This window comes from Trachemys scripta, chromosome 9, assembly GCF_013100865.1.
Source record: "Trachemys scripta elegans isolate TJP31775 chromosome 9, CAS_Tse_1.0, whole genome shotgun sequence".
Lineage (NCBI taxonomy): Eukaryota > Metazoa > Chordata > Testudines > Emydidae > Trachemys > Trachemys scripta.
Genome location: NC_048306.1, coordinates 22834290 through 22862027, shown reverse-complemented (window position 1 = coordinate 22862027; position 27738 = coordinate 22834290). Strand labels below are relative to the sequence as shown.

Sequence of the window (27738 nt, the reverse complement as noted above, 5' to 3'; positions counted from 1 at the left end):
CTAAGATGATCATTGTGTCTTCCCATTAGGAATCTCTTCTCAATATGGAAACTAAACTGCTCACACTCAGCTAGGAGAGAGAGCATGTATAACACCCCCCTCTTCCTTCTGCATTTTCTCATCCCTAAAATCTCAAAACACACATTTTTGAAATTTGGGAGGAGAGTGAGGAAACAAGCAAATGGTAGCTTGGGAAAAAAAAATTCAAGTTCAAATCCCCACTACATGGGAATTTAGTAATTTAGCTACAAAAACCAAAACCAGGCTAATCTATGCTGCCCTCTTGTGGCTTACGGATGCAAAGAAGCAGCTATGTCTCCACACCAGAAACCAGATTTAGTGAAAATTTTAACTCAAAATCCAACCATGTAAGGTTCTTCCCTTAACTGGAAGCAGTTTTAGACAGAAAAAAAAAAAAAAAAACCTGATAGTTATCTTGGGTCATTCTCAGATGCAGGTGCTAAGGACAGTACAATCCTGTGACTCTGTTTTGACTTCCACCTCTGGAGACCTGGCCTCCAATCCTAGCTGAAGTCAAGGGTTTGTGGGTTCCATCCTAGCTTCTATTTGTGTGCATCAAGAAGGAACTACAGAATGTTCTAATGCTGAGCAGTTGGAGTTCCATGGTAACAGACTGTTGCAGGGGAGCATGGAGGTGCAGTGGTAGAACATGGAAGGGGCGGGGGGGGAGGGGGGAAGAGAAGGCTTGAAATAGAAACTGCAGCAACCCAGTTACACCAAGGATTTAAATTTCTCTAAACTTTATTGGCACTGAAGGAAGAACAGGACATGGACTTTAACAAATTCCTCCAAACGAAAGTGTTTTGATACCAAGTTTCTTTTTGTGGTTAGCCACATGGGCCCATGAGTTACCTCACAAGTCCCAAGGGACTGCTGTTTTAATATAACCAAAATAAAAAGTTTGGTCAAAAATGTGTAGACATAATTTACAGCAACAAAAAAACAAAGGCAGGCAAACACTTCATAGGATAATCCCCTGAAGAGGATACTCTATATCCAAGTAGTAAACAAACAGGGGGAGAGAAAAAAATTAACTCAGTGTATTGTAACAAATAAAAAAAGTGTGTCTAGAAATCTCACCATAATACTGAAAGCTTCTTACATTAATTTCCTTGCAAAATATCATCTCTTTACAATACAGTATACATTTTCAAAGGGCGAGGGGACTATAAACATCTCCTCCTCCCATGACTAATATTTTCTAATTGTGCATAGCTAGAAAGACTGAAATCAAATATCATTAGATACCACGAATATAATACTGGTAGGAAAGGGCACAGCTGAAACAACTACACAAGGAGTTAGGTGGACTCACTGGCATGAACTGTTCTATTTCTATATTGGACCATTTGAAATTAGAACGTGACAAAAACAACAGAAGTCACGTCAACATAACACAGGAGTTCAGCAGTGTTCTGTGACCCATCACAACAGAAAGAGGTTTATTATTTGAACAAACATACTCCAGGCACTGTGCATCTTCTAATTCAGGAAACTGTTAAAGATGAAAAAAAAAAATTAACAAAAAAAAAAAAAAAAAAAAAAAAAGCAAGTAGTTGTCAGACAGAGCAGAACTGCTGAGAACCAGGTTTAAAGCACCAGAAGTGAAGTTTAATTGTTGTTTGTTCTCTCAGTAATGAGACTCAAATAGAAATCAGTGCCAATAACTCTTCAGTAAAGAAATATGCAAATAAGTTCTGACAAGTTTAACTGCAATCTTATTTGTAACTTTCAAAGCACTGGGGTGTTTTCTGAGTTTTTTTGGTTGATGGAAGGTTTCCCCTTCTCCCTCCCCTCCTAAAGGCACATTGTGTCTGGGGACAAGAGTGCTTCAAAAATGCATGTATTGGACATTTGGAAGGATCTATGTTAGGTTATGCTACCATTTGGTCAGTGTTTGCATGGAGATCCATGCAAACAAACTGATATTGCTTCTCTAAAAGCACTCATACAGATGAGGTGGTTTTAAGCAGCACAAGGGATTCCAGGAGAAATACTGCAGGCTTGTATTAACACTGACTTTCTGGCACTCTTCTCGCCACACCACTAACATTCCACTGTGCCACTTCTAGTTTGCCTTAGTAGAAGAAGTTTGAGTTTTGAGGAGCTCTAGTGTAAGTTTTCAGGTATTTTCTTTATACCACCAATAACGGTGATACTACAGGGATGAGAAGGGGGTGGGAAGCTCCCACGGGGCTGAGAAAGTTGCATAGATTTTGGAACATGCCAAGCAAGAACACACCACCAGCCAGGCTGAAGGCTGCAAGTTTAAGTAACAACAGGCTAAACTAAGATGGGAAGTGCAGGGAAGAGGGAGGAGGAGTCCATTTAGATTAATTCAAATTTTAAAAGGGCTCTTCTAAAACTGGAGCATTTTCCTCTACAAAGAATTAAGGCCATGTCCAAGTCAACCCTGAACATACATGGTTATTTCCTGCCAAGTAATACACAGAATCCTCTCTATAACATGGACAGGAATGCATAACAAGACCATTTGGATTACAGGACTTGTTGTTGGACAGTACTACAAGTGACAGTAAAACAGCAACAGCTAGCTCAGGACCAAGTCACCTCATCACTAGGGGCAGAAACTTCTGTTCAGGGCCACAGACAAAGGACACAATATCATTCCAAGGGGAGGACAGAGATTTGAGTTAGGAATTAAGTATGCTGCTATCATTTGACAATTAAGATGGCAATAGGAAAAGAGGATTCCATTTAGGACAGACAGCTAGCAAGGCATCTTCTTGTCCCAACCAGAAGAGATGGCAGGGAGGAAGGTGCTGACCTGTAACAGATGAACCAGATGTGAAATGAAAAGCCTTAGGTCACTGATTGTTTTTGGGCCCCAGCTGCTGGTCATTTTTCCTAGTTTAAACTAATTAAAAAAACCTAAAGACCCCTTATTAAAACCCTAAACTACAATATGCATCTGTGCACAAGTCATAAGGCACCAATGATTTACAATAAAAAGGCCTTTTCTGGACATTATCTGCATGAGAAGAATAAATGCATCATACTCAGACAGACTCATGATTTTTGGTGGCTACATTTTCATTTGGTTAGAACTACTTAATTTTTACATCTCTCCCTGCACTCTTGCATATTTGCCTATTCCTTTAGAATTCTAGTTTCGGGTTACTAGTGGAAGTTAAAGCCCCTCCAACACAGTCTGCCATTGGCACAATAAATGGCAACAAGAATTACTGTTGAGGAGGAACCCCTCTCCTCGCTGACTAGGGAATTTACTGCTCCAAAACAAGTTACTTTAATGGAAATGCCCAGATCACTCCAAAGGACTCAGGAATAGGTAACTAAAAAGAAGTCTGATGGATCCCTCAAGAAGTTTTAACACTGACAGTTCAGATCTGTTTGGCTTGGTCAAATTTGGAGAGCAGAGAAAGCTTTGGTCTTTTACAAATAACATTTATACTTTACTTCCAACCCCTTTTCACTGAAACCTTCTTTCACTACACCCCCCAAACTCAATTAAAATCAAACCCTTGCATTAAAGCAGAGATCTAGCCCCTAGCTACTCAATTCTAATACTGAAGTACTGTTGTAAGGCATGTGTGTCAGACTGCTGACTTTTACCATATGTAACTCAGTGGAAGTATCTGGTTGCATCTCCTCCCAGTGGACCCAGAGAGCAATGCAATTGTTTCAATGAACAGTACAAAGCCATGTGCAATTGAGACTTCACCCAGCTAAGCAAAAACAATTTCAGATTTGGAGTCCCCACCCCGCCCAAGACAACATGGATATTTTGTTTGTTCCTCCGTTGCTGAACTGCAGAGACTGCACGAAACTCGATAAATAAAGACCATGGTCACTCTTCTGTAGTGGTTCCAGCGCAGCACGATTACACGTGAATGATGGGAGAGGACGAGAAAGAGGGGACAGCAGGTGCAAGAGAGTTTACATGGACTCAAACTCATCAATGCGCTGCTTAGTATTGCCCTGCCGGATCTGGCGGAGGGTCTTGTACTTGTCACGGCCCTGCCGCATGTTCTCAGCGTGGATCATGTCATTGGCTGTCTTCTTGGTTTCATCCCGAGCATTTGCCAGCTCTGAGGTAAGAGCCTACAGATGGGAGAAAGACAGAAGTAGGGTTACAAGCCAGCCTATGCAGCAGCGCTGAGCTGTAGGATCAGCAAGAGGTAAAGCGGGCCTTAGTCCCAAAAGATTGCTATCCTTTGCGATGGAAAACCCTGTGCCTATCTAATCTGGTATTTTCTCACCCCCAATATTTACAGTGTAGGAAGTGTGATGACATCACACCATTTGCTCACAAGTCTAGATTTTTTCTAATGTCTGAGGAAGTCTGGACTAAAGTTAGGCCTAACCTTACATAGGGAAAAGGTGAAAACACAGGTGAAAGATGAAAACTCTAAAAATATATGTGCCCCCTGGGGCTCTCTAGCAAGGGATTTTTCCCATGGCAGGGTAGGGGTTGGAGAGGGAAGACAATGGCAAGATTAAAGATATTTAAATAATCAGTGAACAAAATGGCAAACCCCTTGCCATTAGCAAGGCACTGCAGATTCCAGCCACCTTTCTAGCATCGCCACAGCACAATGCAGTAATATTTCTGCCCTGGTCTGCAGGTGAAGAAGCCTAGACAGCCAGTGAGTGAGTGAGTCACAGCTGAACACAGAGCACCACTTGTTTGTTTAGTGCTGGTGAACAGACACAACCCAGCAGACTGAAGTTCAGTGTAGGTACAGCACAGATAGCAGGACAGGCTTTCCCCATGCTGCTCTCAACAAGGCACTTCAAACCTGCCTTTGAGAGACCACTACTGGGGTTGAACAGTGCAATCCAATGGAGTCAGCCAACAGGGCAGCAGACTGGCATGGACACCTGCTTGACAGGAACTGGACCAAGTCCTTCATCCTGTTCCAGACAGCGCTGAACAGCTGTCAGATGGCCAGCAGGATTCAAGTAGGCAGAATACATTGGACAGATGCTTTTCTTGGCAATACACGAGTACTCTTCACTGGCAAGAGGTTTGAATGGTTATTGGATGGGAGTGGGTGGGGGAGGGGCAAGCTTCTCCCCCACTCTCCCTACATCTTGCTATGTATTGAATTGATGAGATTGTGGCACCCTACTCCTCAGTAGATGCATTTAGTCCCCACTACAGCTGCCTGAGCATGGCAGGGAAGAAGGAAACAGCAGCCCAGAAGCAGCAGATATCCCCGACCCCACCCCTGGCATTACCTTCAAGTGTTTCTGAACCCGTTCGTTCTTCTCCGCCTCAGTGGTGCGATCCTCCTCGCTGCGGTCCTTGATGGTGGCATCTGCCTTCAGTTCAGCACTGGCCTCCGCAGCGTTCTCATCCTGTTCATCATCATGCTCGTTCTCAGACTGCATGGGTTCGGTGACATGAGGGGTGCTCATGGCAGTCTTCAGTTCCTCTTTGGTCTTCTCTAGGTCTTCCTGCACGGTCTGAGCCTGCAGGAGGGCAACATCCCTCAGTGGGTTAGCGGGAAAGAGACCCATCTCAAAGGCTTCCCTTACAGTCCAAGGGACCCAAAAGAGGGGACATCTGGGTTCAGATGTCTTTCAGAATGTCCATAACCCCTTTGGGTGAAGTGCTTTCAAGTAAGAGAATTCACAGGCTGTCCAGGCACCATCATACACTAGTGGAGTTAGAAGATGGCCATCAACCTCAGAGTTTTGATAGGTGAGTTATATCCTATTTGCAGTAACTAAAGGCAAATTAGATAATCTGGGCAGCTATGTGTGTACTGCAGAGTTCTATAAATGTGTGCACAGCTGCACACCCCTGTATGCATTTTAGGTATTCAGATACCCAACCTGCACCTGTAAATCCTGCACCGTGTATACTCATACCTTAAACTAACCCTAGGCATGTGCAACTACACAGTCTGCACACAAATTAGGCACGAATAAGGGTGTAAAATGTGCCCATCTTTTGGAAGTCTGCCCACAGGATAATTCCCAGATCTGTCCATTTAAGTTGCAAGGTGGACATTTTCTGCTTATTCTTTTGAATAAATTCACTTTAGGAACACTGAATGAATTTGGAGCTGCATGCAACTACTGGATTTTACCTGCATAAGTTGCTCTGACCACTTTCTGAACCAAAAACTGGTTCTAGCAAGGTGAACTAGGAAATAATTGGTAAATAGATAACTGAAGGCAACATAGCTTTACCACACATTGACTTCCCTCCTTTCTGTTAAAGAGCTCTCTGCATGGTAAAGGACTTGTGGTTTGGGTCATACGATTAATGGCATGACATGGTCAGAGGGTCAGACCAGTCCCCGGTAAGAAGAGGAATACTGTGCCAAGCCCAAAGCTATACTTTTGTATTTAGGCTCCACTGATACCTTCTGTTGCCACTCCAAGGCTTCGCTCTCCTTCTTCTGCCTGGCTATTTCCAGCTGTGAGATTTTGGATGTGAGTTCTGACATCTCAGCTGCCTGTGGAAGTAATAGGTTATTTTTAGTAGGAGAGAAAACCAATTCCCTTCTGATATTAGGCCCCTAACGCCCCAGGAACCTGGAAGTTCCATTTCCACACTGATAAAAGAGGACTAGGACCAAAAGGGGAAGATTTTTTTTTTGGTGCCAGACAGATTTCCAGAGATGCAAGGGAAAGATACCTAAAGCCACTTATGGATACATTGCTAGTTGCCTTATGCCCACCTTGTAGCTGTGGGTCTTGGCTTGGTCTTTCCCTCCTTTTCTTCCCTTAATTCTAAGAATTCTAGAACAAGGCCATGAAGTTGCTCTCTCCGTACCCAGCTTGACTAGTTAGCACATATATGGACTTTACTGGAAGGTATTCTCCATCAGTCACTACATACAAAAAGCAGCTCAAATAGAGGCCACAGTAAAACACCAGCATTTTTCTGAAGAAGGCAATTAAGTTTCTTTAGATAGTAGCTTATGCCCCTGCTACAGCTACAACAACTAGACTACATAATTCACCCAGTTGAGGCCAGCAGTCCAGTAAAACCATTCCCCCACTGCTAAGCTTTCAGGAGAGTTGCTTACCAGCTGCTCCTGGGTCTTTTGCTGATCATGGGATGCTTTCAGCAGGGCTTCCTTTGCCTCCTCTGCCTCTCTGCGTTCCTTAGCCAGCTTCTCTGCTTCCTCCTGGGCTCGTTTCCTTTCCTGCTCGAGCTCCAATGCCCTGCGGGTCTGTTCTTCCAATTCTGAAGCGAGGACAAAAAAGTATGAGGCAAAGATGATCTCTTTCTGATCCTCTGATCACAGAATCAGTGCAGAAAAGCAAGCTTCCTTCCCCATGACAGACATGCACTTTCCCTTTACCACCAACACAGGAAGGTGTGGAAACAAGTGGGAGTAAATACTGGTGAACAGGATAGTTAGGAATATACTGCATATACAGCCCGATTTTGCATTGTCGTACCCCAAATTACATCTTGCACCAGACAACTCAAGCTCGTGGGGTTTTTTTGTGGGGGTTTTAAACCAAGAAGCAAATAAATATACAGCAATTTGCTTTGGCAGCACCACATTTACCACCATTCAAGGTGGTAAGAGTTCAGGAAAAGGACAGGAAAGTTATCTGTGAAGTCTCTTGTACCTGCCCCCTTGGGGTACCACAGAAAAAGGCTTTCCATCAGCACCAATTGAACTAGAGCACCATGTGATTATGTAGCTCAAGGAAATAAGATGGCTGGTGGGGTAGGTAATTGTGGATATTTTTTTTTTTTTTTCTACTTTTTAAATGAAGGCCCTATAGAACCAGACTATTCCAGTCTCTCCCAATGCACATTTCCTAATACCTAGTTGAGCTTTCTTGGTTTGCTCCTCAATTTGTCTGAGTCGTTCCATCAGCTCTTCCTTCTCACGCTCAATCTTTTCTTTCTCCTTTTCTGCCAATTCCCTCTTTTTCTTTTCATTCTCCAGCAGAGCTCTGATTTGGGGAAAAATTACAGTACAGCAGTTAAATCTGAACCACAATTCAAAGACATCAGTACTTTATTATAGAAGACCTATGAGCATGCAAGCAGCAACTGACTTAGTGAACTTTACTTCACCCATCTTGTCTCTCTAATGTCTTTCATTGGACCAACTTCCGAGAGAGAGAGAGACAGACACACACACACACAGACCGCTTTTCTTCCAGTCCTGGGACTGGCCCTGACAATACCACTGCAAACATTAGTGAACTGTGTCAGTTAGGTTTTCATTTGTAGAAATTACACAGGTCAAGCGACAGCTCTGTTTAGGTCACCTATTTGAAATAAAGCCTTTAGAGTCATCATTCAGGTCTATTCATATCAATAGGATTCTGAATCTTAAATGCTTTGAGAGCTGCCCAAGGCAGTCCTACACACGGTCATATTTATAAGGGGTGCCATCTACATCATCTCTTTAGGTTAACTGGAGCAGAAAGGAATATGCTTTAATCAGTGTAACAGTGGACTCAAAAACACTAGTTAGTTACTCAGAGCCCTGCAGTACCCACCTCTCCATCTGTTTCTGATGCTTCTCTTCCCGAGCCTGTGCCTTCATCTGCTGCACCTCAATGGTGTCTGGTTTACGTCTGCGCATATAGAGCTCATGGTTTCCCATGCACAGCGCCAGGATTCTCTTGTTAATCCGTAATCGTGGGGCATAGAATACAAAGTCCTTGGGACAGATGGGAGACCACGTTAGACTCATTGCTCCCTGAGCATGCGCCAAACATACCTCTGTATCCAATAATAGCCTTGCACATAAAAGTGTCAAGTGTCTGAGGGAGCCCATTATCAATAATAAAAACAGATTTCAAACACCCATACCGAGCACAGACAGGTGCCTGATGACATGGGTCAGGCGCCTTGAATTAGCAGTACTAAACAGTCGGTTTAGATTATGAAGATTGACAGAACTCATACAGGAGTATCCCCACAAGCACATTTTGGAGATTACAAGGAGGCTACATAGTTGCCCCAGTTTTCCTGGGATTCCCAGTGATATGGTGCAGTTCAAGTCTCTGATCTCAGAAAATCATCAGGGCTTATGTTCTGCCTAGTGCATACCGGAACTGGATTTTCAGTTGTGTGGATACACATGCAGTGCAGAAATACTCAAAACCTCAGTTAAAGCATTCCTCTATCAAGCCTCAGTGTCTGGTTTTAAGGAAGAGTTTCTACATTCTGAGACCTTCTACAGAGTTGTTAGGTTTTATGGATCATATAAGGTTTCACACCCTGACTGTTTCTATTCAACTAGGATTGTAATGTTCTGGCCGACATGTGAAAAAAACAGGTTTCCTCTTATGCCAGAAAAGGGGAAGAAATGTATTTTCATTGTGTGAATGAGGTACAACAGCTGCAAGGTGGTTTCCAAGCAGCAGTAGCTTCATCCAGGGAAGGAAAGTAGAAGATATAAATAGGTATATGGGGAAGCCAAGGAGCTACAGCTTGATTTCATTTTTTCCTGAATTGCATAGATTAGAAATGCATTCTACTTTGGGGTTTTCCAGAATGAACGGGGATTTGTTTGGGTTATCAGAAATCTTAAGATTCTTCTTTGTTGAAGTGCAAAGAAGAAGGAAAAAAATTACTGCTGAGATTTCTCTCTGTGTAAGGCAGCCAGTCACCAAATCAGAAGTGGACAACTATACAAAATGGCTATTGTATAAACCCCCTCCCCCTGCCAACCCACTTACTACTATTAAGCCTGCTCTGCAATGCCTGAGATATTTCTTTGGCAATATGTGGATGCCTTATGATACCAACAGAAGATACTGGAATTGACTAGACTGGTTTTATTTAAATGTGTAAAAGATGTAGAGCTCAACTCTACGTATAAAACGCTAAAGATTTATGTTTGAGTACTGTTTCTTACTGGTGCTTTCTTGTCAATGGGCTTGATAACAAACTTCTTATCATTGAATGAGATATTCCTGATCTCACTCCAAGGGAATCCAATTTTTGGTGTTAACCTGCAATAATGAAGAAAGGAGTTTTTAGTAGAAGTTACCCCAAGGTGTCTCAAATTCTTAGTCTACAACACTGGGCTGGAAGTCTCACCCAACCTGGCTCTCAGTATTTCAGTAATTCCCAGTTCCAGCCAATGCCAGAAACAAGAATGAAGAGGCATGTAAAAAACAGTATAAGAGCAGGAGTTGACAGCTTTTCAACCCCTCTCCCCCATTAGAGAAAGTGGGGCCAGGTCTACACTATAGAGACTTATCTGAAAAATCCACACCTGAGCAATGTAGTTATACCAACCTAACCCTTGGCATAGGCCACATGGTATCAGCAGGAGAGCTTCTCCTGTTGACATAGCTACTGCCGCTTGGAGGTGGATTAACTACGCTGACAGGAGTAGCTCTCCCACGGTCTTCACTTAAGTGTTACAGCGGCACAGCTGCAGTGTTTCAGTGTAGACTTTCCTTAAGATTTGAAGGCTTAGTCTTTAAGCAAATCTTATTTAATGGGATTTGATCAATGCCTAATTTCAGTTTCTTGGCCTATCGACCCCATGATAGTGAACAGCTATACTTATGCAAGAGATCCAGAGTACTAAATCACAAGATTTAGGTCAAGGACATTGCCAAGAGCCACATGAGGACGTGGTTTGGAGGAGTTTGCAGACCGCAAATAGCATCATCCCAACAAACTGAACCACCTTCCTGTGTAGATGAGTGAGGAACAGCTATCTGGTCCAAAAACCCAATTCTTAAAAGTATTCTTTTGCTTTGGAGAAGGAAGTTTCTGTGTTAACTGTATCCGCACTGTGGAATGAAGGGTCACAAGAGAGGGGGCAGTGAACTGAGATGTCCTTTTGTTACCTGTCATTCTGCTCATAAATGTTGAGTCCGAGAGCATCAACACCTAGCCAGAGTTCAGAGCCCTTCTTATTCTTAATGCTGAAGTAGTTCACGCCATACATTTCTAGATCCTGTGCAATTTTCAGGTACTCCAAGATGGAATCTTCCCTAAAGCATACAAAGGAGAGCAGATATTCATATTTGAAACCAGATATGCCAAAAATAGAGAATTTACTGCCTTGTCAATTGATTGGTTAGTGGCAACTAGTTTGACAATGCCTCAGAGCACGACTATGCAGAGAGGATTTTTTAAACTAAGGGCTGGGCAAAAGCCAAGAGGAGCATATGGTTCAGGTGGGATGTTTCCATTAGAGGGATAACTCTATGTCCTAGTAAAGAGACAGGAAAGAAGTTGGTAAAGCAGATGTAGGAGGCAGTGAGAACCAGGCAAATTTTTTTAAGAAAAATCCCATTTAAATAACACATGAAGGCAAGCAATTGAACATTGACAATATACTAGTGCTTATATACAAGGCCGGCTCCAGGCAGCAGCCGAACAAGCTCGTGCTGGGGGTGGGGGGGTTCGGGTTCTGCTGCTCTGGCCGCGCCCCAGGTTTTTTTTTTGGGGGGTGGGGGGGGCTTTGCCGTTCTGGTTGCCCTGATTTTTTTTTTGCACTTGGGGTAGCAAAAAAGCCAGAGCCGGCCCTGCTTATTTACACAAATGCTAGCAATCTAATACGAATATGGATGAACTAGAGTGCCTGGCATTACAGGAGGATACGGATATAATAGGCGTTGTGGAAACTTGGTGGAAGGATAATTAATGGAACCCTGTAATACTAAGGAACAAAATATAGGAATGAAAGTAGGTCATGCTGGTGTGGGAGTGACACTATGTGACAGAGTCAAAGTAAAAATCCTAAAATGAACTAAACTGTCTCCATTGAGATTCTATGGTAAATTCCATGCCTGAACAATACGAGAATGTTCTATTCCTACTGCCATTCTCCTCACTCTGATGATGTAATGCTTAGGGAGATTAGAGATGCTACAAAGGCTGCAAATAATAATATTGGGTGTTTTCAACTATCCCCATGACTAGGCATGTATCACCTCAGGAAGAGTTGCAGAGATGCAATTTCTAGACCCATTAAATGACTGTTTCTTGGAGCAGCTGGTCCTGAAACCCAGGGGTTCCCAGCCTCTTTCTGAGCCCCTCCTCCCCCCAACATACTATAGAAACCGCACCGTCCACCTGTGCCACAACAACTAGGTTTTCTGCATATAAAAGCCAGGGCCAGTATTAGGGGGGAGCAAGCAGGGCAGTTGCCTGGGGCCACATGCCATACGTGGCCCCATGAAGCCAAGTTGCTCAAGTTTCGTCTTCAGCCCCAGATGCCAGGGCCCTGGGCCCCAGGCTTCAGCCCCATAAAGGTGGGACTTAGACTTGTTGGAGCCCAGGGCAGAAAACCAAACACTGGCCCTCCTTGGCAGACCCCCTGAAACTCTCATGGCCCCCTGGTGGAGAACCACTGCTGTAACCCACACAAGGAGGGGCAATTCTTGATTTAGTCCTAAGTTGACCACTGGACCTGGTCAAAAAGAGAGGTAACTGAAGTACTCAGTAATAGTGACCATAATGTAATTAAGTTTAACATTCTTGGCAGGGACGAGGAATACAAACAAATGAACGAACGAAAAATGATACAAGCTTCCTCACTTTCGTTAAATGGAAATTAATAGGGTGAAAAGCCTGCAAGCTGCATGGAAACCATTTAAAACAAACACCATACAGGCTGAAACTAAACGTATACCCCAAAATTAAAAAAGGGACCCAAAAAATGTCACCATGGCTAAACAGAGTAAAGGAGGTGGTTGGAGGCAAAAAGACATTCCTTAAAAAAGTTTGGAACTCATTCTATTGAGAAAGAGAAGCATAAACCCTGGCAACCAAGTATAAAAGCAGGCCAAGAAAGAATTTGAAGAGCAACTAGCTAAAGACACCAACAAAAATTTTTTTTTGCCAAGTACATTAGAAGCAGGAAACCTGCTAAAGTCAGTGGGGCCACTGGATGACTGACATGCTAAAGGAGCACTGGAGGAAGACCAGGCCATTGTGGAGAAGCTAAATAATTCTTTGAAGTCTTCACTGCAGAGGATCTCTGGCAGATCTCCACACCCAAACCATTCTTTTTAAGAGAAAAATCTGAGCAACTGTCCCAGATCAAGGTGTCAATGAGTAGTTTTGGAACAAACTGACAAGTTAAACAGCAAGTCACTATGACGAATGGTATTCCAAGAATTCTGAAAGACCTCATACGCAATTGCAGAGCTACTAACTGTGATACATAACCTATTGTACCAGATGACTAGAGGGTAGTTAATTTAAACACTAAAAAAGCTACAAAGGCAATCCTGGCAATTACAGGCAGGGTAAGCTTAACTTCAGTACCAGGCAAATTGGTTGCATCTATAACAAACAGAATCAGACACATTCTTCAACAGTGTGTTGAAGAGTCACAGCTTTTGTAAATGGCAATCATGCCTCAATCTATTAGAATTCTTTGAGGGAGCCAACAAGCACAGACAAGGGTGAGGCAGCAATATAGTATACTTGGATTTTCAGAAAACCTTTGACAAGGTCCCTAAACTTCCAACTGCCAGAAGCTGGGACTGCAAGGTGGATGAATCACTCAAAATTGCCCTGTTCTATTCATTCTGTCTGAAGCAGCTGGCACTGGCCACTGTCAGACAAGATACTGAGGTAGATGGACCTGATCCAGTCTGGGTGTTCTTATAATGCAACCATTTAAAAAGTTCAGTTTCACTTTGCTAAAGTGATTGTACACTTGCTAACCAATACTGGCTGAGACAGACAAGATTGTAGTTATTCTTCAGCAAGATGGCTGGAACAGTGCTAACAGTGCTTTTGCCCTAGGACGAGCTTTTGTTTAGACACAAAGCTTATCTACAGAAGTTGAGAACTACTATGTAGTAGGACCATACTAATCTAACAGTGAGATCAAACCTTGATCAGTTACCTGAGCATTCCCCGATGTTCCTCATGCCACACCTGGATCCTCTCCTCCCATTGGTCTTTATTGAGTTTGTGCTGCTCCAGAACTCTAGAAAGGAAAAAAAGCGCAGCAAGATCCTGTCAGTATGAAAGAAGGGACTACACGGAGACAGGCCACAAGTTTGAGCATATGCAGTACTGTACAGTCTAAATGTCTCATGCACAGTAGAACAATGCCAACAGAAATTCTATAGTAAATGCTAGCCTTATTGGCCAGCATTGACCCTTAACCCAATTAAATGCTCTAAGAAACAATTTGGCATGATGAACAACACAGCCACATAGCCAGACTACAGCGTAATGTGACAGGAGCCCTGAATATTTTTGTACCATCATACCCATTTATGAATCAGTGCCAAAATGGACTCCCCTTTGCTCCCCCCTTATTTCTGTTGCTCAGATATCTTCAATTATTCCCAGAAATTTAAGTTTCTAACTGCATTTTTATACTGAGTTTCAATGCGCTCTTCAAAAATGCAAATTCCCAGGGAGAATAGACAGGGGTGCAGGAAGTGCAACAGCCCTGTTCTTATGGAAAGATGCACCCTGCACACCCCATCATAATTAAGAGGATTTGAGAAAATCAAAACAGGCAAAAAGCCAGAGTAAGTGAAGCTATAGTAAATATAGCACTTGTGCACTTCATGGTGCTGGAAGGTCTGAGGCTGGTGAAGTCTGCATACCTTTGAGGGAGCAGTTTGTCACCAGCAAGATAGCCAGGCTTGTGCAGCTCCTTGTTGAAGTCTCCATGTTTAGATTGGACGGCATAGGAAGCCAGAAGGACAGCAGTCTCTGGAGGGCAATAGATATCATCATTCAAGATGCCCTCCTTCACCTGGAGGAAAAAGAGGCGCTGCGTGATGTCCTGAATCAGCTCTTCGGACACATCCTCTGGGTAGAACTTGGCACGGAACTTGAAGAGCAGCGGGCTTTCCTTGCGCACATCCTGTGCGGTCACCTGGAGTGAGAGATGGCACCATCCAGTTTTAGAGCTAGCCTGCCGGCTGAGTTGAGCAGTTTGTAATAAAAAGGGAGTAAGAAAGACCGAGGCATATTCAAAAACACTTCCCTTCTGACACACAAAGCAAAAAAGCATAAAGTATCCTCCCATTGAGCAATTCATTGGAAACTGCTGAGTTGGTCCAGTTTAGCCAAGATTTCTCATTTGTTTAGCAGCTGCCAAATGCTATTGTGAACCTATCAGTAAGTCATGCACCACAGTGTTTCCTAGGGATGGCACCACACCAGGAGTCTTATTCACCAGATGTATTATACATGGATAAAGTCTCTTCCTTGATCCACCACATTAGATCTGCCTGAATAAAGCATAGGATAACTGCAGGCCAGGAACAGCAGATTGGCTGGCACAGCTGTATGTTGTAGACCTAGCTATTCTGGAACAGCCAGCGCAGACTAGCAAAAAAAAAAAAAGAAGTATAATATAAATATCAAGGTTCACTGTTCAGAGCAGCATACAAGAACAAGGCAGGAGTGTGAGGATCTGAGCATCCCATCCAGCTGAGGACAAGAGTCCAGAAAAGAATGGTTAAAACAAATGCTCTAAATTATCAAGTGTACAAATTGGATAACGAGATATATACCTTTTTATTGAGTTTCAGCCATGTTGAGAAGCCCTTGGTGTCCTGGTATTGAAGTCCAAAAAACCAGACCTCTCTCAGCCCAATTGTCTTCACAACCTGGAAAAGAAAACAGAGCAGTGTGCACATCAGTAACTGCCACAACTGACTGTTCATGGGCTCACTGGTTATCTGGGAATGTGTTGGGGTGATGTAGTATAAGGTAAGCAAGTTTAGAAAAGAATCTAACAACAGGTGAAAGTTGGTTTGACTATGGGGATGGGGGGTGGGTGCGGGAGGAACACACACACACACACACTTCATACCACTTCTACAAGTCCTTTATAAACAGAGGGGGGGTCCCCTAAAAAGTTTACCATCACCCTACCTCAAATTTGGCAATTAGGGTAGGCCAAATTGAGGCAGGTAGTAACAGAATGCCCTATGCAGCTCTGCTGGTACAGATCACTACCACCCTGCTGCATCTTCTTACATGCCCCCTCACTCTCCCTCCCTGAGGGAAGGCTGCCAGTTGTACAATAGTTTTCTGATTAAGACTGACACCAATTAAGAACTAAGCACCTATCAAACTCATTTCGGATGCCTCCTAAACCCATCTGAAACAGGATTCCCGCTGGGAAAAGCTGGAGCATGGAGCAACCCTAAGTTATTGATATACTAAGATTTTGGCACCACAAAGGCCAGGGTTTCCCTTGTATGTAGGTAGATTCCAGAGAGTTTGCAGGTGGGAAGCTATACATCTTAGACCCCCTACCTTTTCCTGGTCTCAGCCTGGACAGCAACAGTGCAAATGCTGAGATACTAGCCACTCTCATAAACGAGCAAGGAAGACTGCAGTAAGGAGTGATACCCAACCAGCATGTAAGGCAATGGCAGATACTACAGGAGTAGACAGCATAGGTCTTGGCTCTAGTTCCAGAACCATCCTTCATTTTTTACATGCAAGGGTCCTATTTTTGAGCAGACCATTAACCACTCTGCTATGGACCAGAGAGTCAGTCCTGTTAACTGCCACATGCCTTAAGATTTGCAATGCATGCTACCTTGTATGTAAATAATGCCTACCCACACCCACCTGCTGTTTAGTTGCTCCACTGAAGTGCACTGCTTTGGGCAAGGCAGGACAACAACATGCCCCTTAGACAGTGATGAGCCACCAATACAATAAATATATCCCGATGCAGGGCTCTCTCCTCTGTCACGCACCTAGCACACTTTTGGTGCTATATAAACAAAGACGACTTCACAAAGCTATTGTAGCATTCAGTGTTAGAAGCCTGCCAGAGGTGGAAAACTACTGTGGTAATGCTATTTCCTGTCAGGTGGTGGGAGTTATTTGTGATCATGAACAAACGAGCTACTGCCAAAGCAACAGAACTGAACTTTTTGACAAGCCAGGGACATGCTACAGGCTAAAAATTCCCCCACAGGCAACCTTCCTGAAACTTTGTCATCTGTCTTCCAATCCGTACTCTACACTTCAGGCAAACCAGAAAGTTATGTCCCCCTCTCCCCATTATCTTCACTAGCTTCTTAGCCAGCTGACTTCACCCACCTGTCTTTCAAACTATTCTGTAAAATTATGACCCCTAACACCACTGCATCCAAGTGTCTCAAGACTGCAGGCACTCACCCTATCCTACCTGTCAGACTTCAGATTTACTCACTCCCTCTGACTGCCTGCTTGCCTCTGTGTCTGATGCCTCAACAATCTGTTGAGGGAGGAGCAGTGCTGACGTGATCTCCCCTCTCAAATCACTTCCTCTTTGAATATTTAGGAAGCTCTCCACTCCATCTTGTTTTATCACTATGGGGTGCAGCATACCCTGAACTTTGTATTACTGGTTTTATAGCCAAAGGCTTGTAAGAGTAGAAGAAATGCTGGATCTGAGAACAATGCTGGGCCACTTACTGCTTTGCTACCTACAGCAAAAGGGAAAGGGGTTTACAGGTAAGTAGTATTTATCAGACTTGGTCTACAATTAAGTCAAGTATATCAGATGTGGAAAAAAAAAAAAATCCATACTCCTGACCAACACAGTTATTCTGATCTAGTGCCTTCAGTATAAAAACAGCTATATTGATGGAAGAATGTGTCTGTCAACTTCTCTACCAATGTTTGTTTAGGTGGATGGTGGAAAGGAGGAAGATCCCTTCAGTCAATGTAGGCTGTGTCTACACTGTGGGGTTATGCCAGCATAATTACACCAATATAGCCTCTATAGGGTAGACATAACCTTAGTAACAAATATTGGGCCACACCCTGCAATCCTCCCCTATGCACCAGTCCCTCGGACTTCAGTGGGATTTGTCTCAGTAAGCACTACTTGCTTAAGAGTTGTGGGACTGGCCCAATGGTTTAGAGTAGACTCCTGGGGACAGTGGGTCATAGCAACATAAGCAAATGTTTGTCACAGGCAATGGAATGCATGCTGCTAAACAGACTTTCTGAAGTGCATTTAAGACTGCAGGCTGCTATATAGCTTATAAGTGTGTGGGGCAGGGGAAGGAAGGGGTCTGGAACACAGTTAAAATGAGGGGTCTGTTCTCAGGCATCATTAACATTTGAATAGGATGGTGGCTCACCCCCACTGCCGCATGTGTCTGCTTGCCTCAGTTTCATTTGCCGACAGCTTAAGCCTGGGAGTTCAGCATGCTGAACTGCCAAAAAGGAACCGAATGGCATCACACTGAGGCCATAGCACAAAAGGACTTTTATTTCACAGCAGAGAAGTCTAAACTGTAATAGCAACAGCAACAAAAGATGGGACAAAAAGGAAAGCCAGCTATGCAAACTCAGTATCTTTACTAATCTTATTCCCTCTCTCCCCCCAAAAAATATAAACTTTTTTGCAAAGTTATACTGACTCTATGCTGCATAGAGCCAACCTAATTAGTGCTATGAATTATGTGAGCTGTAAAGCCAAGCATATTCTGACTTGTTAGACCAGGTCTGTGCTCAGGCTGTATGTACTCATTCATATCTGAAGTCTCTTTCCAACCGGATGTGCATGCTGGTAGCCTCTACCAAATGCAAAGGGAAGTGACTCCCCACTGCATTTAAAAATTATTTTTTGTTCTACTTGGCAAAGGGAAAACCATCATCAAGGCAGAGACTGATTTCTACAGCTTCTAGGAGTCTGCCTGTCAGCTAGCAGCCTGATTACCAATCTACTTTTGTTAAAGGGTTATACAGCATTTGGAGATTTGATGAACTGTTCGCCTGTGGGGCCTCACACACAATTCTTGGCAGTGAGCAGAAATGCATAGGGACAAGATGCATAGGGTTGTTTTGACGATGAGGGACAATGAATTTTAAAGACAGCTCACCATATGCAGTATTACAAGATATATACAAGTTATTTATAGCCTTACAAAGTAAGTGGAACAAGAGAACACTATCTTTCCTCCTCACCAGGCAGAATATTAAGTCAGGCTGACTAACAGAACTCTGGAGTACAATACAAGGAATTTATTCATAAATTCCATATTTTTTATCTGCCTACAGGATGGTGGAAAGCGGTATAGGGAGAGTTCAGGCAATCCTCAAGATTCCAGTTATGGTTTCATAGCATAAAATATTTATATATATATACACACACACAAAAATTATATGCGTGCGCTATTTAAGACCCTAGCTCAGGAATCGTTTATCAAGTGAAACTTGGGTTACCACAAGTAAATCCCAGATTGGAGTGGTCTCAAGCCTTTTCCCACCTTACATTGAAATAACCACACTCTAGGCATCTTTGCACTCATCCTTTCAATGAATCTCTATTAGCACACTGGCAATGACATTCTTACAGACACATGCAAGTCTTCTAGGGCAGTGTTTTTCAAAGTTCAGGTCACGACCCAGTACTGGGTCACAGCATGCAAGGCACTGGGTCACCTTGCTCAGCACCACCGCTGGGACATTAAAAGATAAGGCAGGCTAGTGCCTACCAGTTCTGACACTGTGCTGCGCCCCGGAAGCAGCCAGCAACAGGTCCGGCTTCTAGGTGGGGGAAGGGGGGGGGGGGCATGGGCCTCCATGTGCTGCCCCGACCCTGAGCACCAGCTCCACACTCCCATTGGCCGGGAGCTGCTTGCATGCCTCCGCCTAGGAGCTGGACTGCTGCTGCCCACTTCTAGGGCACAATGTGGCCCATGGTGCCAGGACAGGCAGGAAGCCTGCCTCTGTGCTGCTGCTGACCGGGAGCTGCCAAAGGTAAGTGCACCCCAATCCCCTGCCCCAGCCCTGAGCCTGCACCCCCAGCCCAGAGCATTGACCCTCTCCCATACCCCAACCCTGCCTCAGCCCAGAGCCCCCTCCCACATCCCAAACCCCTCATCCCCAGCTCCACTGGGGTGCGGGCATCAGTTTTCTTCAACTGGGTCCCCAGAGGAGGAGAAAAGTTTGAAAACCACTGTTCTAGGGCAATACCAGTTTCTTCAGTCCCCTGCTACACCGAATGCTTCTTATCCCAGTTTCACATGCCCACTATAAGGCTCCTGATGCACATAGAAGACCATTGAGTTTTTGGCACTGCTCCCAGACACAGCATTCTGCCTTGTGGTGACTACTGGAGAACCAAGGGATTTTGTATTTGCTGCATGCCCAATGCCAAAAGTGAATCTAGACATCTGCCATCCCCTCTCTACTGCTCTGAAGAGCATTAAATATGCCACCAAAGGTGCTTGTAAACGAGTATGAACAAGCCATTGACTGATATGCATGAAAGTGACGTCTACATTAGGGAAGTATTTCCCAGTTTCTCACCATTACTCAGTCAGTTTCTCATTCTATATCACTATCAAAATGGCCAACACCAGTGATGAGTAATTCTCAAGTATTTTGAGTGACAATTCTAAAAAATTAGGTAAAAAAAAATAATAATAATCACACACACACACTGAGTTAAGCTCACCTTTCGACTTTAAGAATTCCTGTTCTCTCGATAATCCTCTACAAGCAAACTAACTTCTCCTGGGATGCCTCAGTACCCCAATAGCTCTCTGACCCTAAACCCCTTTCACAGTTAGGTTCTAGTTATGCAACCAGAAAGTTGGATCACTTACTATCTCTTCCCAGGAAAGCCCTCAAGTTACAGTGTCTTCCCATTTTTTGCAAGAAGGTGGTCAAGGTATTAAGTGTTCCTCTGAGATACACCTGCCAGCAACCCACTAACAGTTTTCACTACGTTCAACTTGATAGCGAGAATTGGACGCAATCTTTTCACATGGGATTATTGCCACACAAGTTATTACACAGATGCCATTCTGTGGATGGTTTACTAGTCTGAGTAGGAAAAAAACAAAAACAAACAAAAAAAAACAAACAAAAAAAAGGCACTAGCTAGGGCAAATCCACACCTTACTGGATCATTCTGCCTTCAATTATGCTCCTTGAAACCCACCAGCAATGGGCTTGCACTACCAGAATTTGGTCCACTAACTTCTATTGTCAAATCATTATTCAGAGACAACTGGAAGAATTAAAAAGTTACTTGCTTCCTTTCTCTGGGAGTGGGGTTCTTTCCTTCAATTACCCTGGGGGGGGGGTGGGGGGGGAAGAAATGGAAAAACAACCTTATTTCAGTCATTTAGGTTATTGGGCATATTATGCACCAGTGAGTGGGGAGAGTTTAAAGAGGAAAGTGTGGTATGTATGCAGGAAGCTCCCCTTTCCTCTATATAGTCAGCATGGAATAAAAAGATGCCCTAATCAGGAATGATACCATGAGGGACAAAAAGCCTTTCTTGGAAGAAGATCTAAACTGATGGCCATGGCTTGCAATCCAGGAGGAGAAACTTGAACAAGATTTCACAAAAGCTGTAACTTAGTTAAGAATGCAGGTCAAATACCAACATCGTCAAGAGACACACACACACAAAAAATTAAAAACAAACAAAAAATGCTAGTAATGTTTCACTTCAGACATTCTGCATGCAATAGAGAGACAGCAGCACAAGACTCTCCCTAACTGGAAAGAGTTGTCCAGCCTGCATAAGTTACCTATTCATGGTTTTGTATCCTGAATTGGAAAAAAAACAGAGCCATTTTCCAGAAGTAACAAGTTAATTTTAGAGTTGGGGGGTGGGGGGCAGGGAGCAAAGACCACAAAGACACACATGAAGGCTCTTCCAAGAGAGTAAGATTTCTTGAGAGAATATCAGATCTCTCTCCAGTCTAAGAGATGAGAAATAAGAGTAGTTTCTACTAGGGCTCCCAAGTCAAGAGATATTACTGATTGGACTTCTGGTTGGAGTCAATGCACAATATGTGGCCAGGAAGAGGAATGGGAGGGGAGGGACCCTGCCCAGCTTCCAGAAATCAGATGAGAAACAAGCAGGGCTTAAATTCAGCCGGAGCCATCCAGAGCAGAGCTCTGGTGAATATTTTTAACCCCCTGGGAGAGCCCCAGCAGCGACGTTCCCTCGTGGGGCTGAAAACCCTGAGGACCCCCTGCAACTGAAACCTGGAGTCCTGAATGGGGGAAGGAGGCAAAGAGGTGCCGGGGGCTCCGGGAAATAATCTGAGAATTTAAGCCCTGGGAACAAGGATCAACATGAGCCAGATCTGCACTCTCCTTTAAGCTTCATTGTTACTAATGCAATTTTATTGCCAGGTCTCTCAACATGGTGTTTTTCTTAAAGCCCAAGCTCTGAGTCACAGGATTATGGTGACAAACCCCCCACTCATTTAAAAACCAGTTTCAGCCCTCAGAGATGCAAAGAAAGAACTTGAGGAAAGGAACCCTAAAGCGTCAAATTCCAAAAGCAAACCAAGAACCCCAATTTTTCCCCCTCTAATCTCATGATTTTTGGAAGGCCAGACTCATGACTAAATGTTTGGATTTGGCAATAGTGAAACTTAATTAGCAGAAATGCTTTATATGTAGAAAAGCCTTCATGTTTATCATTGTTTCATATACTGTGAAAAGGGAACAAAATGCTTTACCCAATGCATGAAGTTGGCTAGTTTCACAGTAGCCTTTGCCCTGGTATTCTAGCTTCACAGCAGTACACACATCCTAACACCACATCCAGCAGTAGCAATATGGTGGGGCAATTTGTTTAATGCCCACAAAAGTCACATTAAACTTTTACTCTTTGCCAATAAACTACAAAACCCATCTTCCTGTCAAATCTAAACTTAAGTTTTATTTCTCTCAATTTTTATCTAGAATTCCTGGGTGTGAGGGCAGCCTTCAGAATAGTTTTTTTGCTTTTAACACTGTACTAGTTTTATTCCTCCAGTTTCATTTAAATGTAGACCCATTTAATTTTACAGAGACTGGAAGCATAACTACTTGTGTATCAGACAAAGCAGCCTGATCACAAAACTTACATCTAGTGTGTGCGCATCCTATCAAAAATAGATCCTACATTTATGTCCATATGCTTTAAGACTGATTTTTAAGTCTTTAAAAAAAAAAAAAAAAAACCCACACCTCCTCCCCCCACCCCCGCCATGAGGAGTTCTAGAATGATACAGAATGAACCAGAATCATATAGAAGTGAAGCATAATTATATATAAATTAGGCAGCCCTAGGGGTAACCTTCAAATACACCTCTACCCTGATATAATGCGACCCGATATAACATGGTAAACCAGTGCTCTGGGGGGGCAGGGCTGTGCACTCTGACCGATCAAAGCAAGTTTGATATAATGTGGTTTCACCTATAACGTGGTAAGAGTTTTTGGCTCCTGAGGACAGCGTTATATCAAGGTAGTGGTGTACCACTAAGAAGGGCTCAGCTGTCCTTTATTGAGACAAACATGGACTACTGAGAAGACACCTAATAAGCACTCCTCCCCATCCTTGGAAAAAAGAACGTACTCCTCCCAAGGTTCTGAATTGCCAGAGTATAGGTTTTAGAAAGGGTTTTGTGCAAGATATACATGTTGCTTGGCACTAGTCTAACTTCATTCTCTTGGCCCAATCTACAGCTAAGATAACATGCTCCAAGAACAATTTGAGGGAAAAATGGATAATCTCATTTTCTGGTTTGAACAAGAGCAGCTACAAGGCTTCCCCCTAAGAAAACAATTCCTGGCTCCAGGTCACCCTTTGGAAACAAAGTTTAATTTTGTATAAAGTTGGTTCCTGAAGTAAATGGCAAAACCACATTTCCAAAAACATTTCAATACCACAACCACCCATAGCTGCAGAAAGATGATGCATTCTGGGGTGGGTGGGTAGACCTGATGAACAGTGTCCATGGAATCCCAGCTTTCCCTTATGTTAATACCAAAAGGCATTGCTAACTTCAATCTAGGAGGCTAATGCATTAACCACTCTACCAGCCCTTTAAATGCCACAAATATTTCAAGGAAATATTAGATTACTTTTGCTACTGCTAAGTGCACCTCCATTGGCTCCTCACAGTTTACTTATGTGCAGTACAAAAGCCTGCAAAAAGGTATTCCATAAACCGTTTGATAGGGTGAAGTTGTTTTTTCTATGTACCCCTAGGGAGGTTTGTTTACTCACTCTGCTAAACTGATGTGGCTAAAACTGTTGCTCCCTAATGGCAACCATGAAGAAATTGGAAAATAAAATAAAATAGACAAGACTCTTCCTACTTCTATTTGAAGTCCTTGTTTGTCAGCGAGATGACTTGGAAGCAAAGTAATGCACATTGGAAAACTATCCCTATTATACATATAAGATGATGGGGTCTAAATTAGCTGTTACCACTCAAGAAAGATTTTGGAGTCACTGGATAGTTCTCTGAAAATATCTACTCAATGTGCAGCAGCAATCAAAAAAAGCAAACAATGTTGGGAATCATTAAGAAAGGGGAAGACAGAAAATATATTGCTTCTATATAAATCCATGATACGCTCACATCTTGAATACTGTGAATTGAAAAAGGTTCAGAAACAGGGCAACAAAAATGATTAGTGGTATGGAATGGCCACCATATGATGAGAGATTAAAAAGACTGGGACTTTTCAGCTTGGAAAAGACAACTACGGGGAGGGATATGATAGAGGTCTATAAAATCATGACTGGTATGGAGAAAGTAAATGGTATTTACTCCTTTTCATAACACAAGATCCTCACGGCGGGGGGGGGGGGGGGGGGAGGCCGGGGACAAAAAAATAAAAATAAGAGGCAGCAGGTTAAAAAAAAAAAGAGCGTCCCCCCCCCCCCCCCCCACACACACACACAGTCAACCCATGGAACTCCTTTCCAGAGGATGTCATGAAGGCCAAAACTATAGGAGGGTTCAAAAAAGGAAAGATGAATTCATGAAGGATAGGGTCTATCAATGGCTATTAGCTAGGATGGGCAGAGATGGTGTCCCTAGCCTCTGTTTGCCAGAAGCTGGGAATGGGCGACAGGGGGATGGATCACTTTATTACCTGTTCTATTCATTCCCTCTGGGGTACTTAGCACTGGCCACTGTCGGAAGACAGAACACTGGGCTAGATGGACCTTTGGTCTGACCCAGTATGGCCATTCTTATGTTCTTAAGCATCACATCATTGCTCTAGAATCCAGGAGTCACCTCAAGACCAGCTTACTGAAGATCCAATACATTACAGGAGTGATTCAGTACAGGCTCTTTCCCCATTGAGATAGGCTCCACATTTGAGTATGTGCTAGCATATACTCATTGCCGAGCATAAAAGACTGAGCACTCTGAATAAGATGTAGCCACAGGGCTAAAAGGGAGAAGCTGAAATTTCAGCCTTCACTCCTTAGAGTTCATAGCTTTCTGTTACCAGCCAAGTTTTCATCTCCACAATGCAACTTTCTGAAGCATGCCATAATCACCTGACTTTGCTAAGAAACTTATTTATATTTAAAAAAAATATTCAAGTCCTCAAAATGAGTCCTACAATCTTTGTTTACTTTAAGGTTGGGTGGTTGGTTTTGGAGTTACACACAGACTTAAACTATTAAAACTTGGACCTCAAACCATGTAGACGTCAAACCCAATGTACTCTGGTCTTTAGTCCTTCCTGAAGTAAGTGTGTGTGTACACACACACACACCCCCCTTCAGACTCTTAATTTGGTGCTGAACTGGCTGTGTGTAAGCATTCCACAGGGATAGGTTTGTGGAAGCTGTACAGTATGAGCAAGTTGAAGCTCAAGATATGTTAACACAGCTGTCCTTTAGGCAGTCCAGTTCCCATACCTACTAGGTAAGTAGCTCCACATAAACAGGGATGTTACCATTTGACTTGACAAGTTTGTCAAAAATCCTCAAATGAAAAAAAATTAATGAGTTATGTTTGCAGATTCATCAATTTAAGAAAAAATTAGAACACTGAGATGTGAAAAATTATAAAGTCAAAATTTTTGAGTCTTTGAATATCCAAACTTTGGATTCCTAGGTTCAGACTAGGGACCTGATTGATTCATTACATATTCTGTAGTCATATACACCTGTGCAAAGAGGATTTAAAATGCTCACAAGTCTGGCATAGTCTGTTTTGATGGTGTGTGTTACCCCCCCCCCCCTTGACATATCATGTAATTATGACCCTACACAATATGGTGAGTGGGAATGTTGTTATGACAGTACCTACTTTCTTCACGTCATGTCAGATACTGTACTATATAATGGTCTAGGAGTCCCATACTCATGTCTTCTCCAGAAAGTATACAACACAATATTATGATGTGGTATTAGAGCGGTTATAAAATTCAAAGGGTAGATGTAGTAAACTGGACTGTGCAGCCCAGATCAAGGATAGATAAGATAAATTTTTCTGGGAGGTACATGGAAGAGCTTTTCTTACTTTCAAGAAGTAGAAGATTTGTAGAGCTGTGCTTACAATATGGGAGAGGAATGTTGTGGTCTGACCTAATAAATCAGAAGTGCTATTGTGGTATGATAGATACAGAGGCTTTGACTATGGTGAACAGTCAGAGGGCGCATGTGGATACAAAGCCAGAGATAAGATTTTGGGGAACCAAACTGGTTTTCTAGACTTCTACTTTGAGCAAAAACATTGAAGGAAGGGTGTGGTCCTAAACCTCCACTACATGTTCATTTAGGGCAATGAGTCAATTTTTAAATATTTCCACACTGGTTGCTGGCTACAATTCTCAACTTCCTATCTGTAATGCAGGGCTGATCCTCTGCCTGGAGGCATCAGTTGCCACTTAAGTGTTCACGAGTAGCTGATGGCTGCTGTCTCCAACAAGTAATTCCAGAAACTGAAGAGGCTGGCTAGGGAGTCACTACCAGGGCTCTTACAAAGAAGTGTGATGTAGGCTGTACATCAAGAAATGGTAATAAAACAGGCAGAGAAAGAAGTAGACTAACAAGATCCGAGTAATTACTAGGTGCTGAACAGGTCAAAAGTAGAGCTGCTCCATGGGTAGGAAAGAAGTCTGCAGCAGAGTAGGGCTGGGGGAGGGGAGGGGACTCTGCAGGTCTGTTTGGAGATTTGACTGTACAGTGTTGTACAAAAAAAAAAAAAAAAGTCAAGGCATGCAAAAGATTGAATTCATGTGATTTTTTATTTCAAGCAACTTCCACTTCATGGTGTCTGATTGCTACTTCTGTAGGTAGTAAATAAAAAAAAATTAAATTCCACCAGCCTAAACATGGATTTCTTTTAACAAGATTATCTGGATTTAAATTCTAGTTACAGAAGTCCAGCCTGCACACTATACCTTCAAAAAGAAAAGAAAAAACCCATCTGTACCAGGAAGAGCGCCTCAGACACAACCAACTGAGTGAACTACTGCTTCCTCTTGGTAACCACACGGTACTCAAAGGAAGTAAAACAAAATGTAGCTGGTGGCATTTATGGTAGGAAGTGTGTCTCAGAGGAAAGGGAGAATGGGATGGGATTGGGGGGCATGGGGTAGGATTCCAAAGCAGTTTAAAGGAACAAGCTATTATTCACCCCATCTATAATTAAACAATTTAGAATGAAGCAGTATTCTGCGCCATATGTAGCAGTATTAAGGAGGCAGACACCCACAATGTAACAGTCATGTATTAAGCGTCTCAAACCATGCTATATTTTACCCTTTAATCCACATGCAATGAGGGGGGGGGGGGGTGAGGGAGGAGAAGAAGGAATAAATTGGTGTTGATGTTGCAGTCTTCATGCTAATCCACAAACTAGGGAGAAAGAACAGGAGTACTTGTGGCACCTTAGAGACTAACAAATTTATTAGAGCATAAGCTTTCGTGGACTACAGCCCAAGTGCATCCGAAGAAGTGGGCTGTAGTCCACGAAAGCTTATGCTCTAATAAATTTGTTAGTCTCTAAGGTGCCACAAGTACTCCTGTTCTTTTTGCGGATACAGT

General features: G+C 43.1%; 1 protein-coding gene across 1 annotated transcript in view; it reads right to left on the bottom strand.

Moving 5' to 3' along the window:
- Positions 1-739: 739 nt before the first annotated feature.
- Positions 740-27738, bottom strand: part of MSN (moesin) — a 76383-nt gene continuing 49384 nt past the window's right edge. The window contains exons 3-13 of the mRNA XM_034781081.1: positions 15466-15561; positions 14548-14822; positions 13830-13913; positions 10810-10956; positions 9861-9957; positions 8494-8657; positions 7808-7938; positions 7050-7210; positions 6381-6473; positions 5245-5478; positions 740-4104 (exon numbers count right to left, since the gene is read on the bottom strand). Of these exons, the coding sequence (XP_034636972.1) occupies positions 3940-4104; positions 5245-5478; positions 6381-6473; positions 7050-7210; positions 7808-7938; positions 8494-8657; positions 9861-9957; positions 10810-10956; positions 13830-13913; positions 14548-14822; positions 15466-15561 (1647 nt within the window). The 3' untranslated portion in view covers positions 740-3939. The remainder of the gene's footprint in view (positions 4105-5244; positions 5479-6380; positions 6474-7049; positions 7211-7807; positions 7939-8493; positions 8658-9860; positions 9958-10809; positions 10957-13829; positions 13914-14547; positions 14823-15465; positions 15562-27738) is intronic.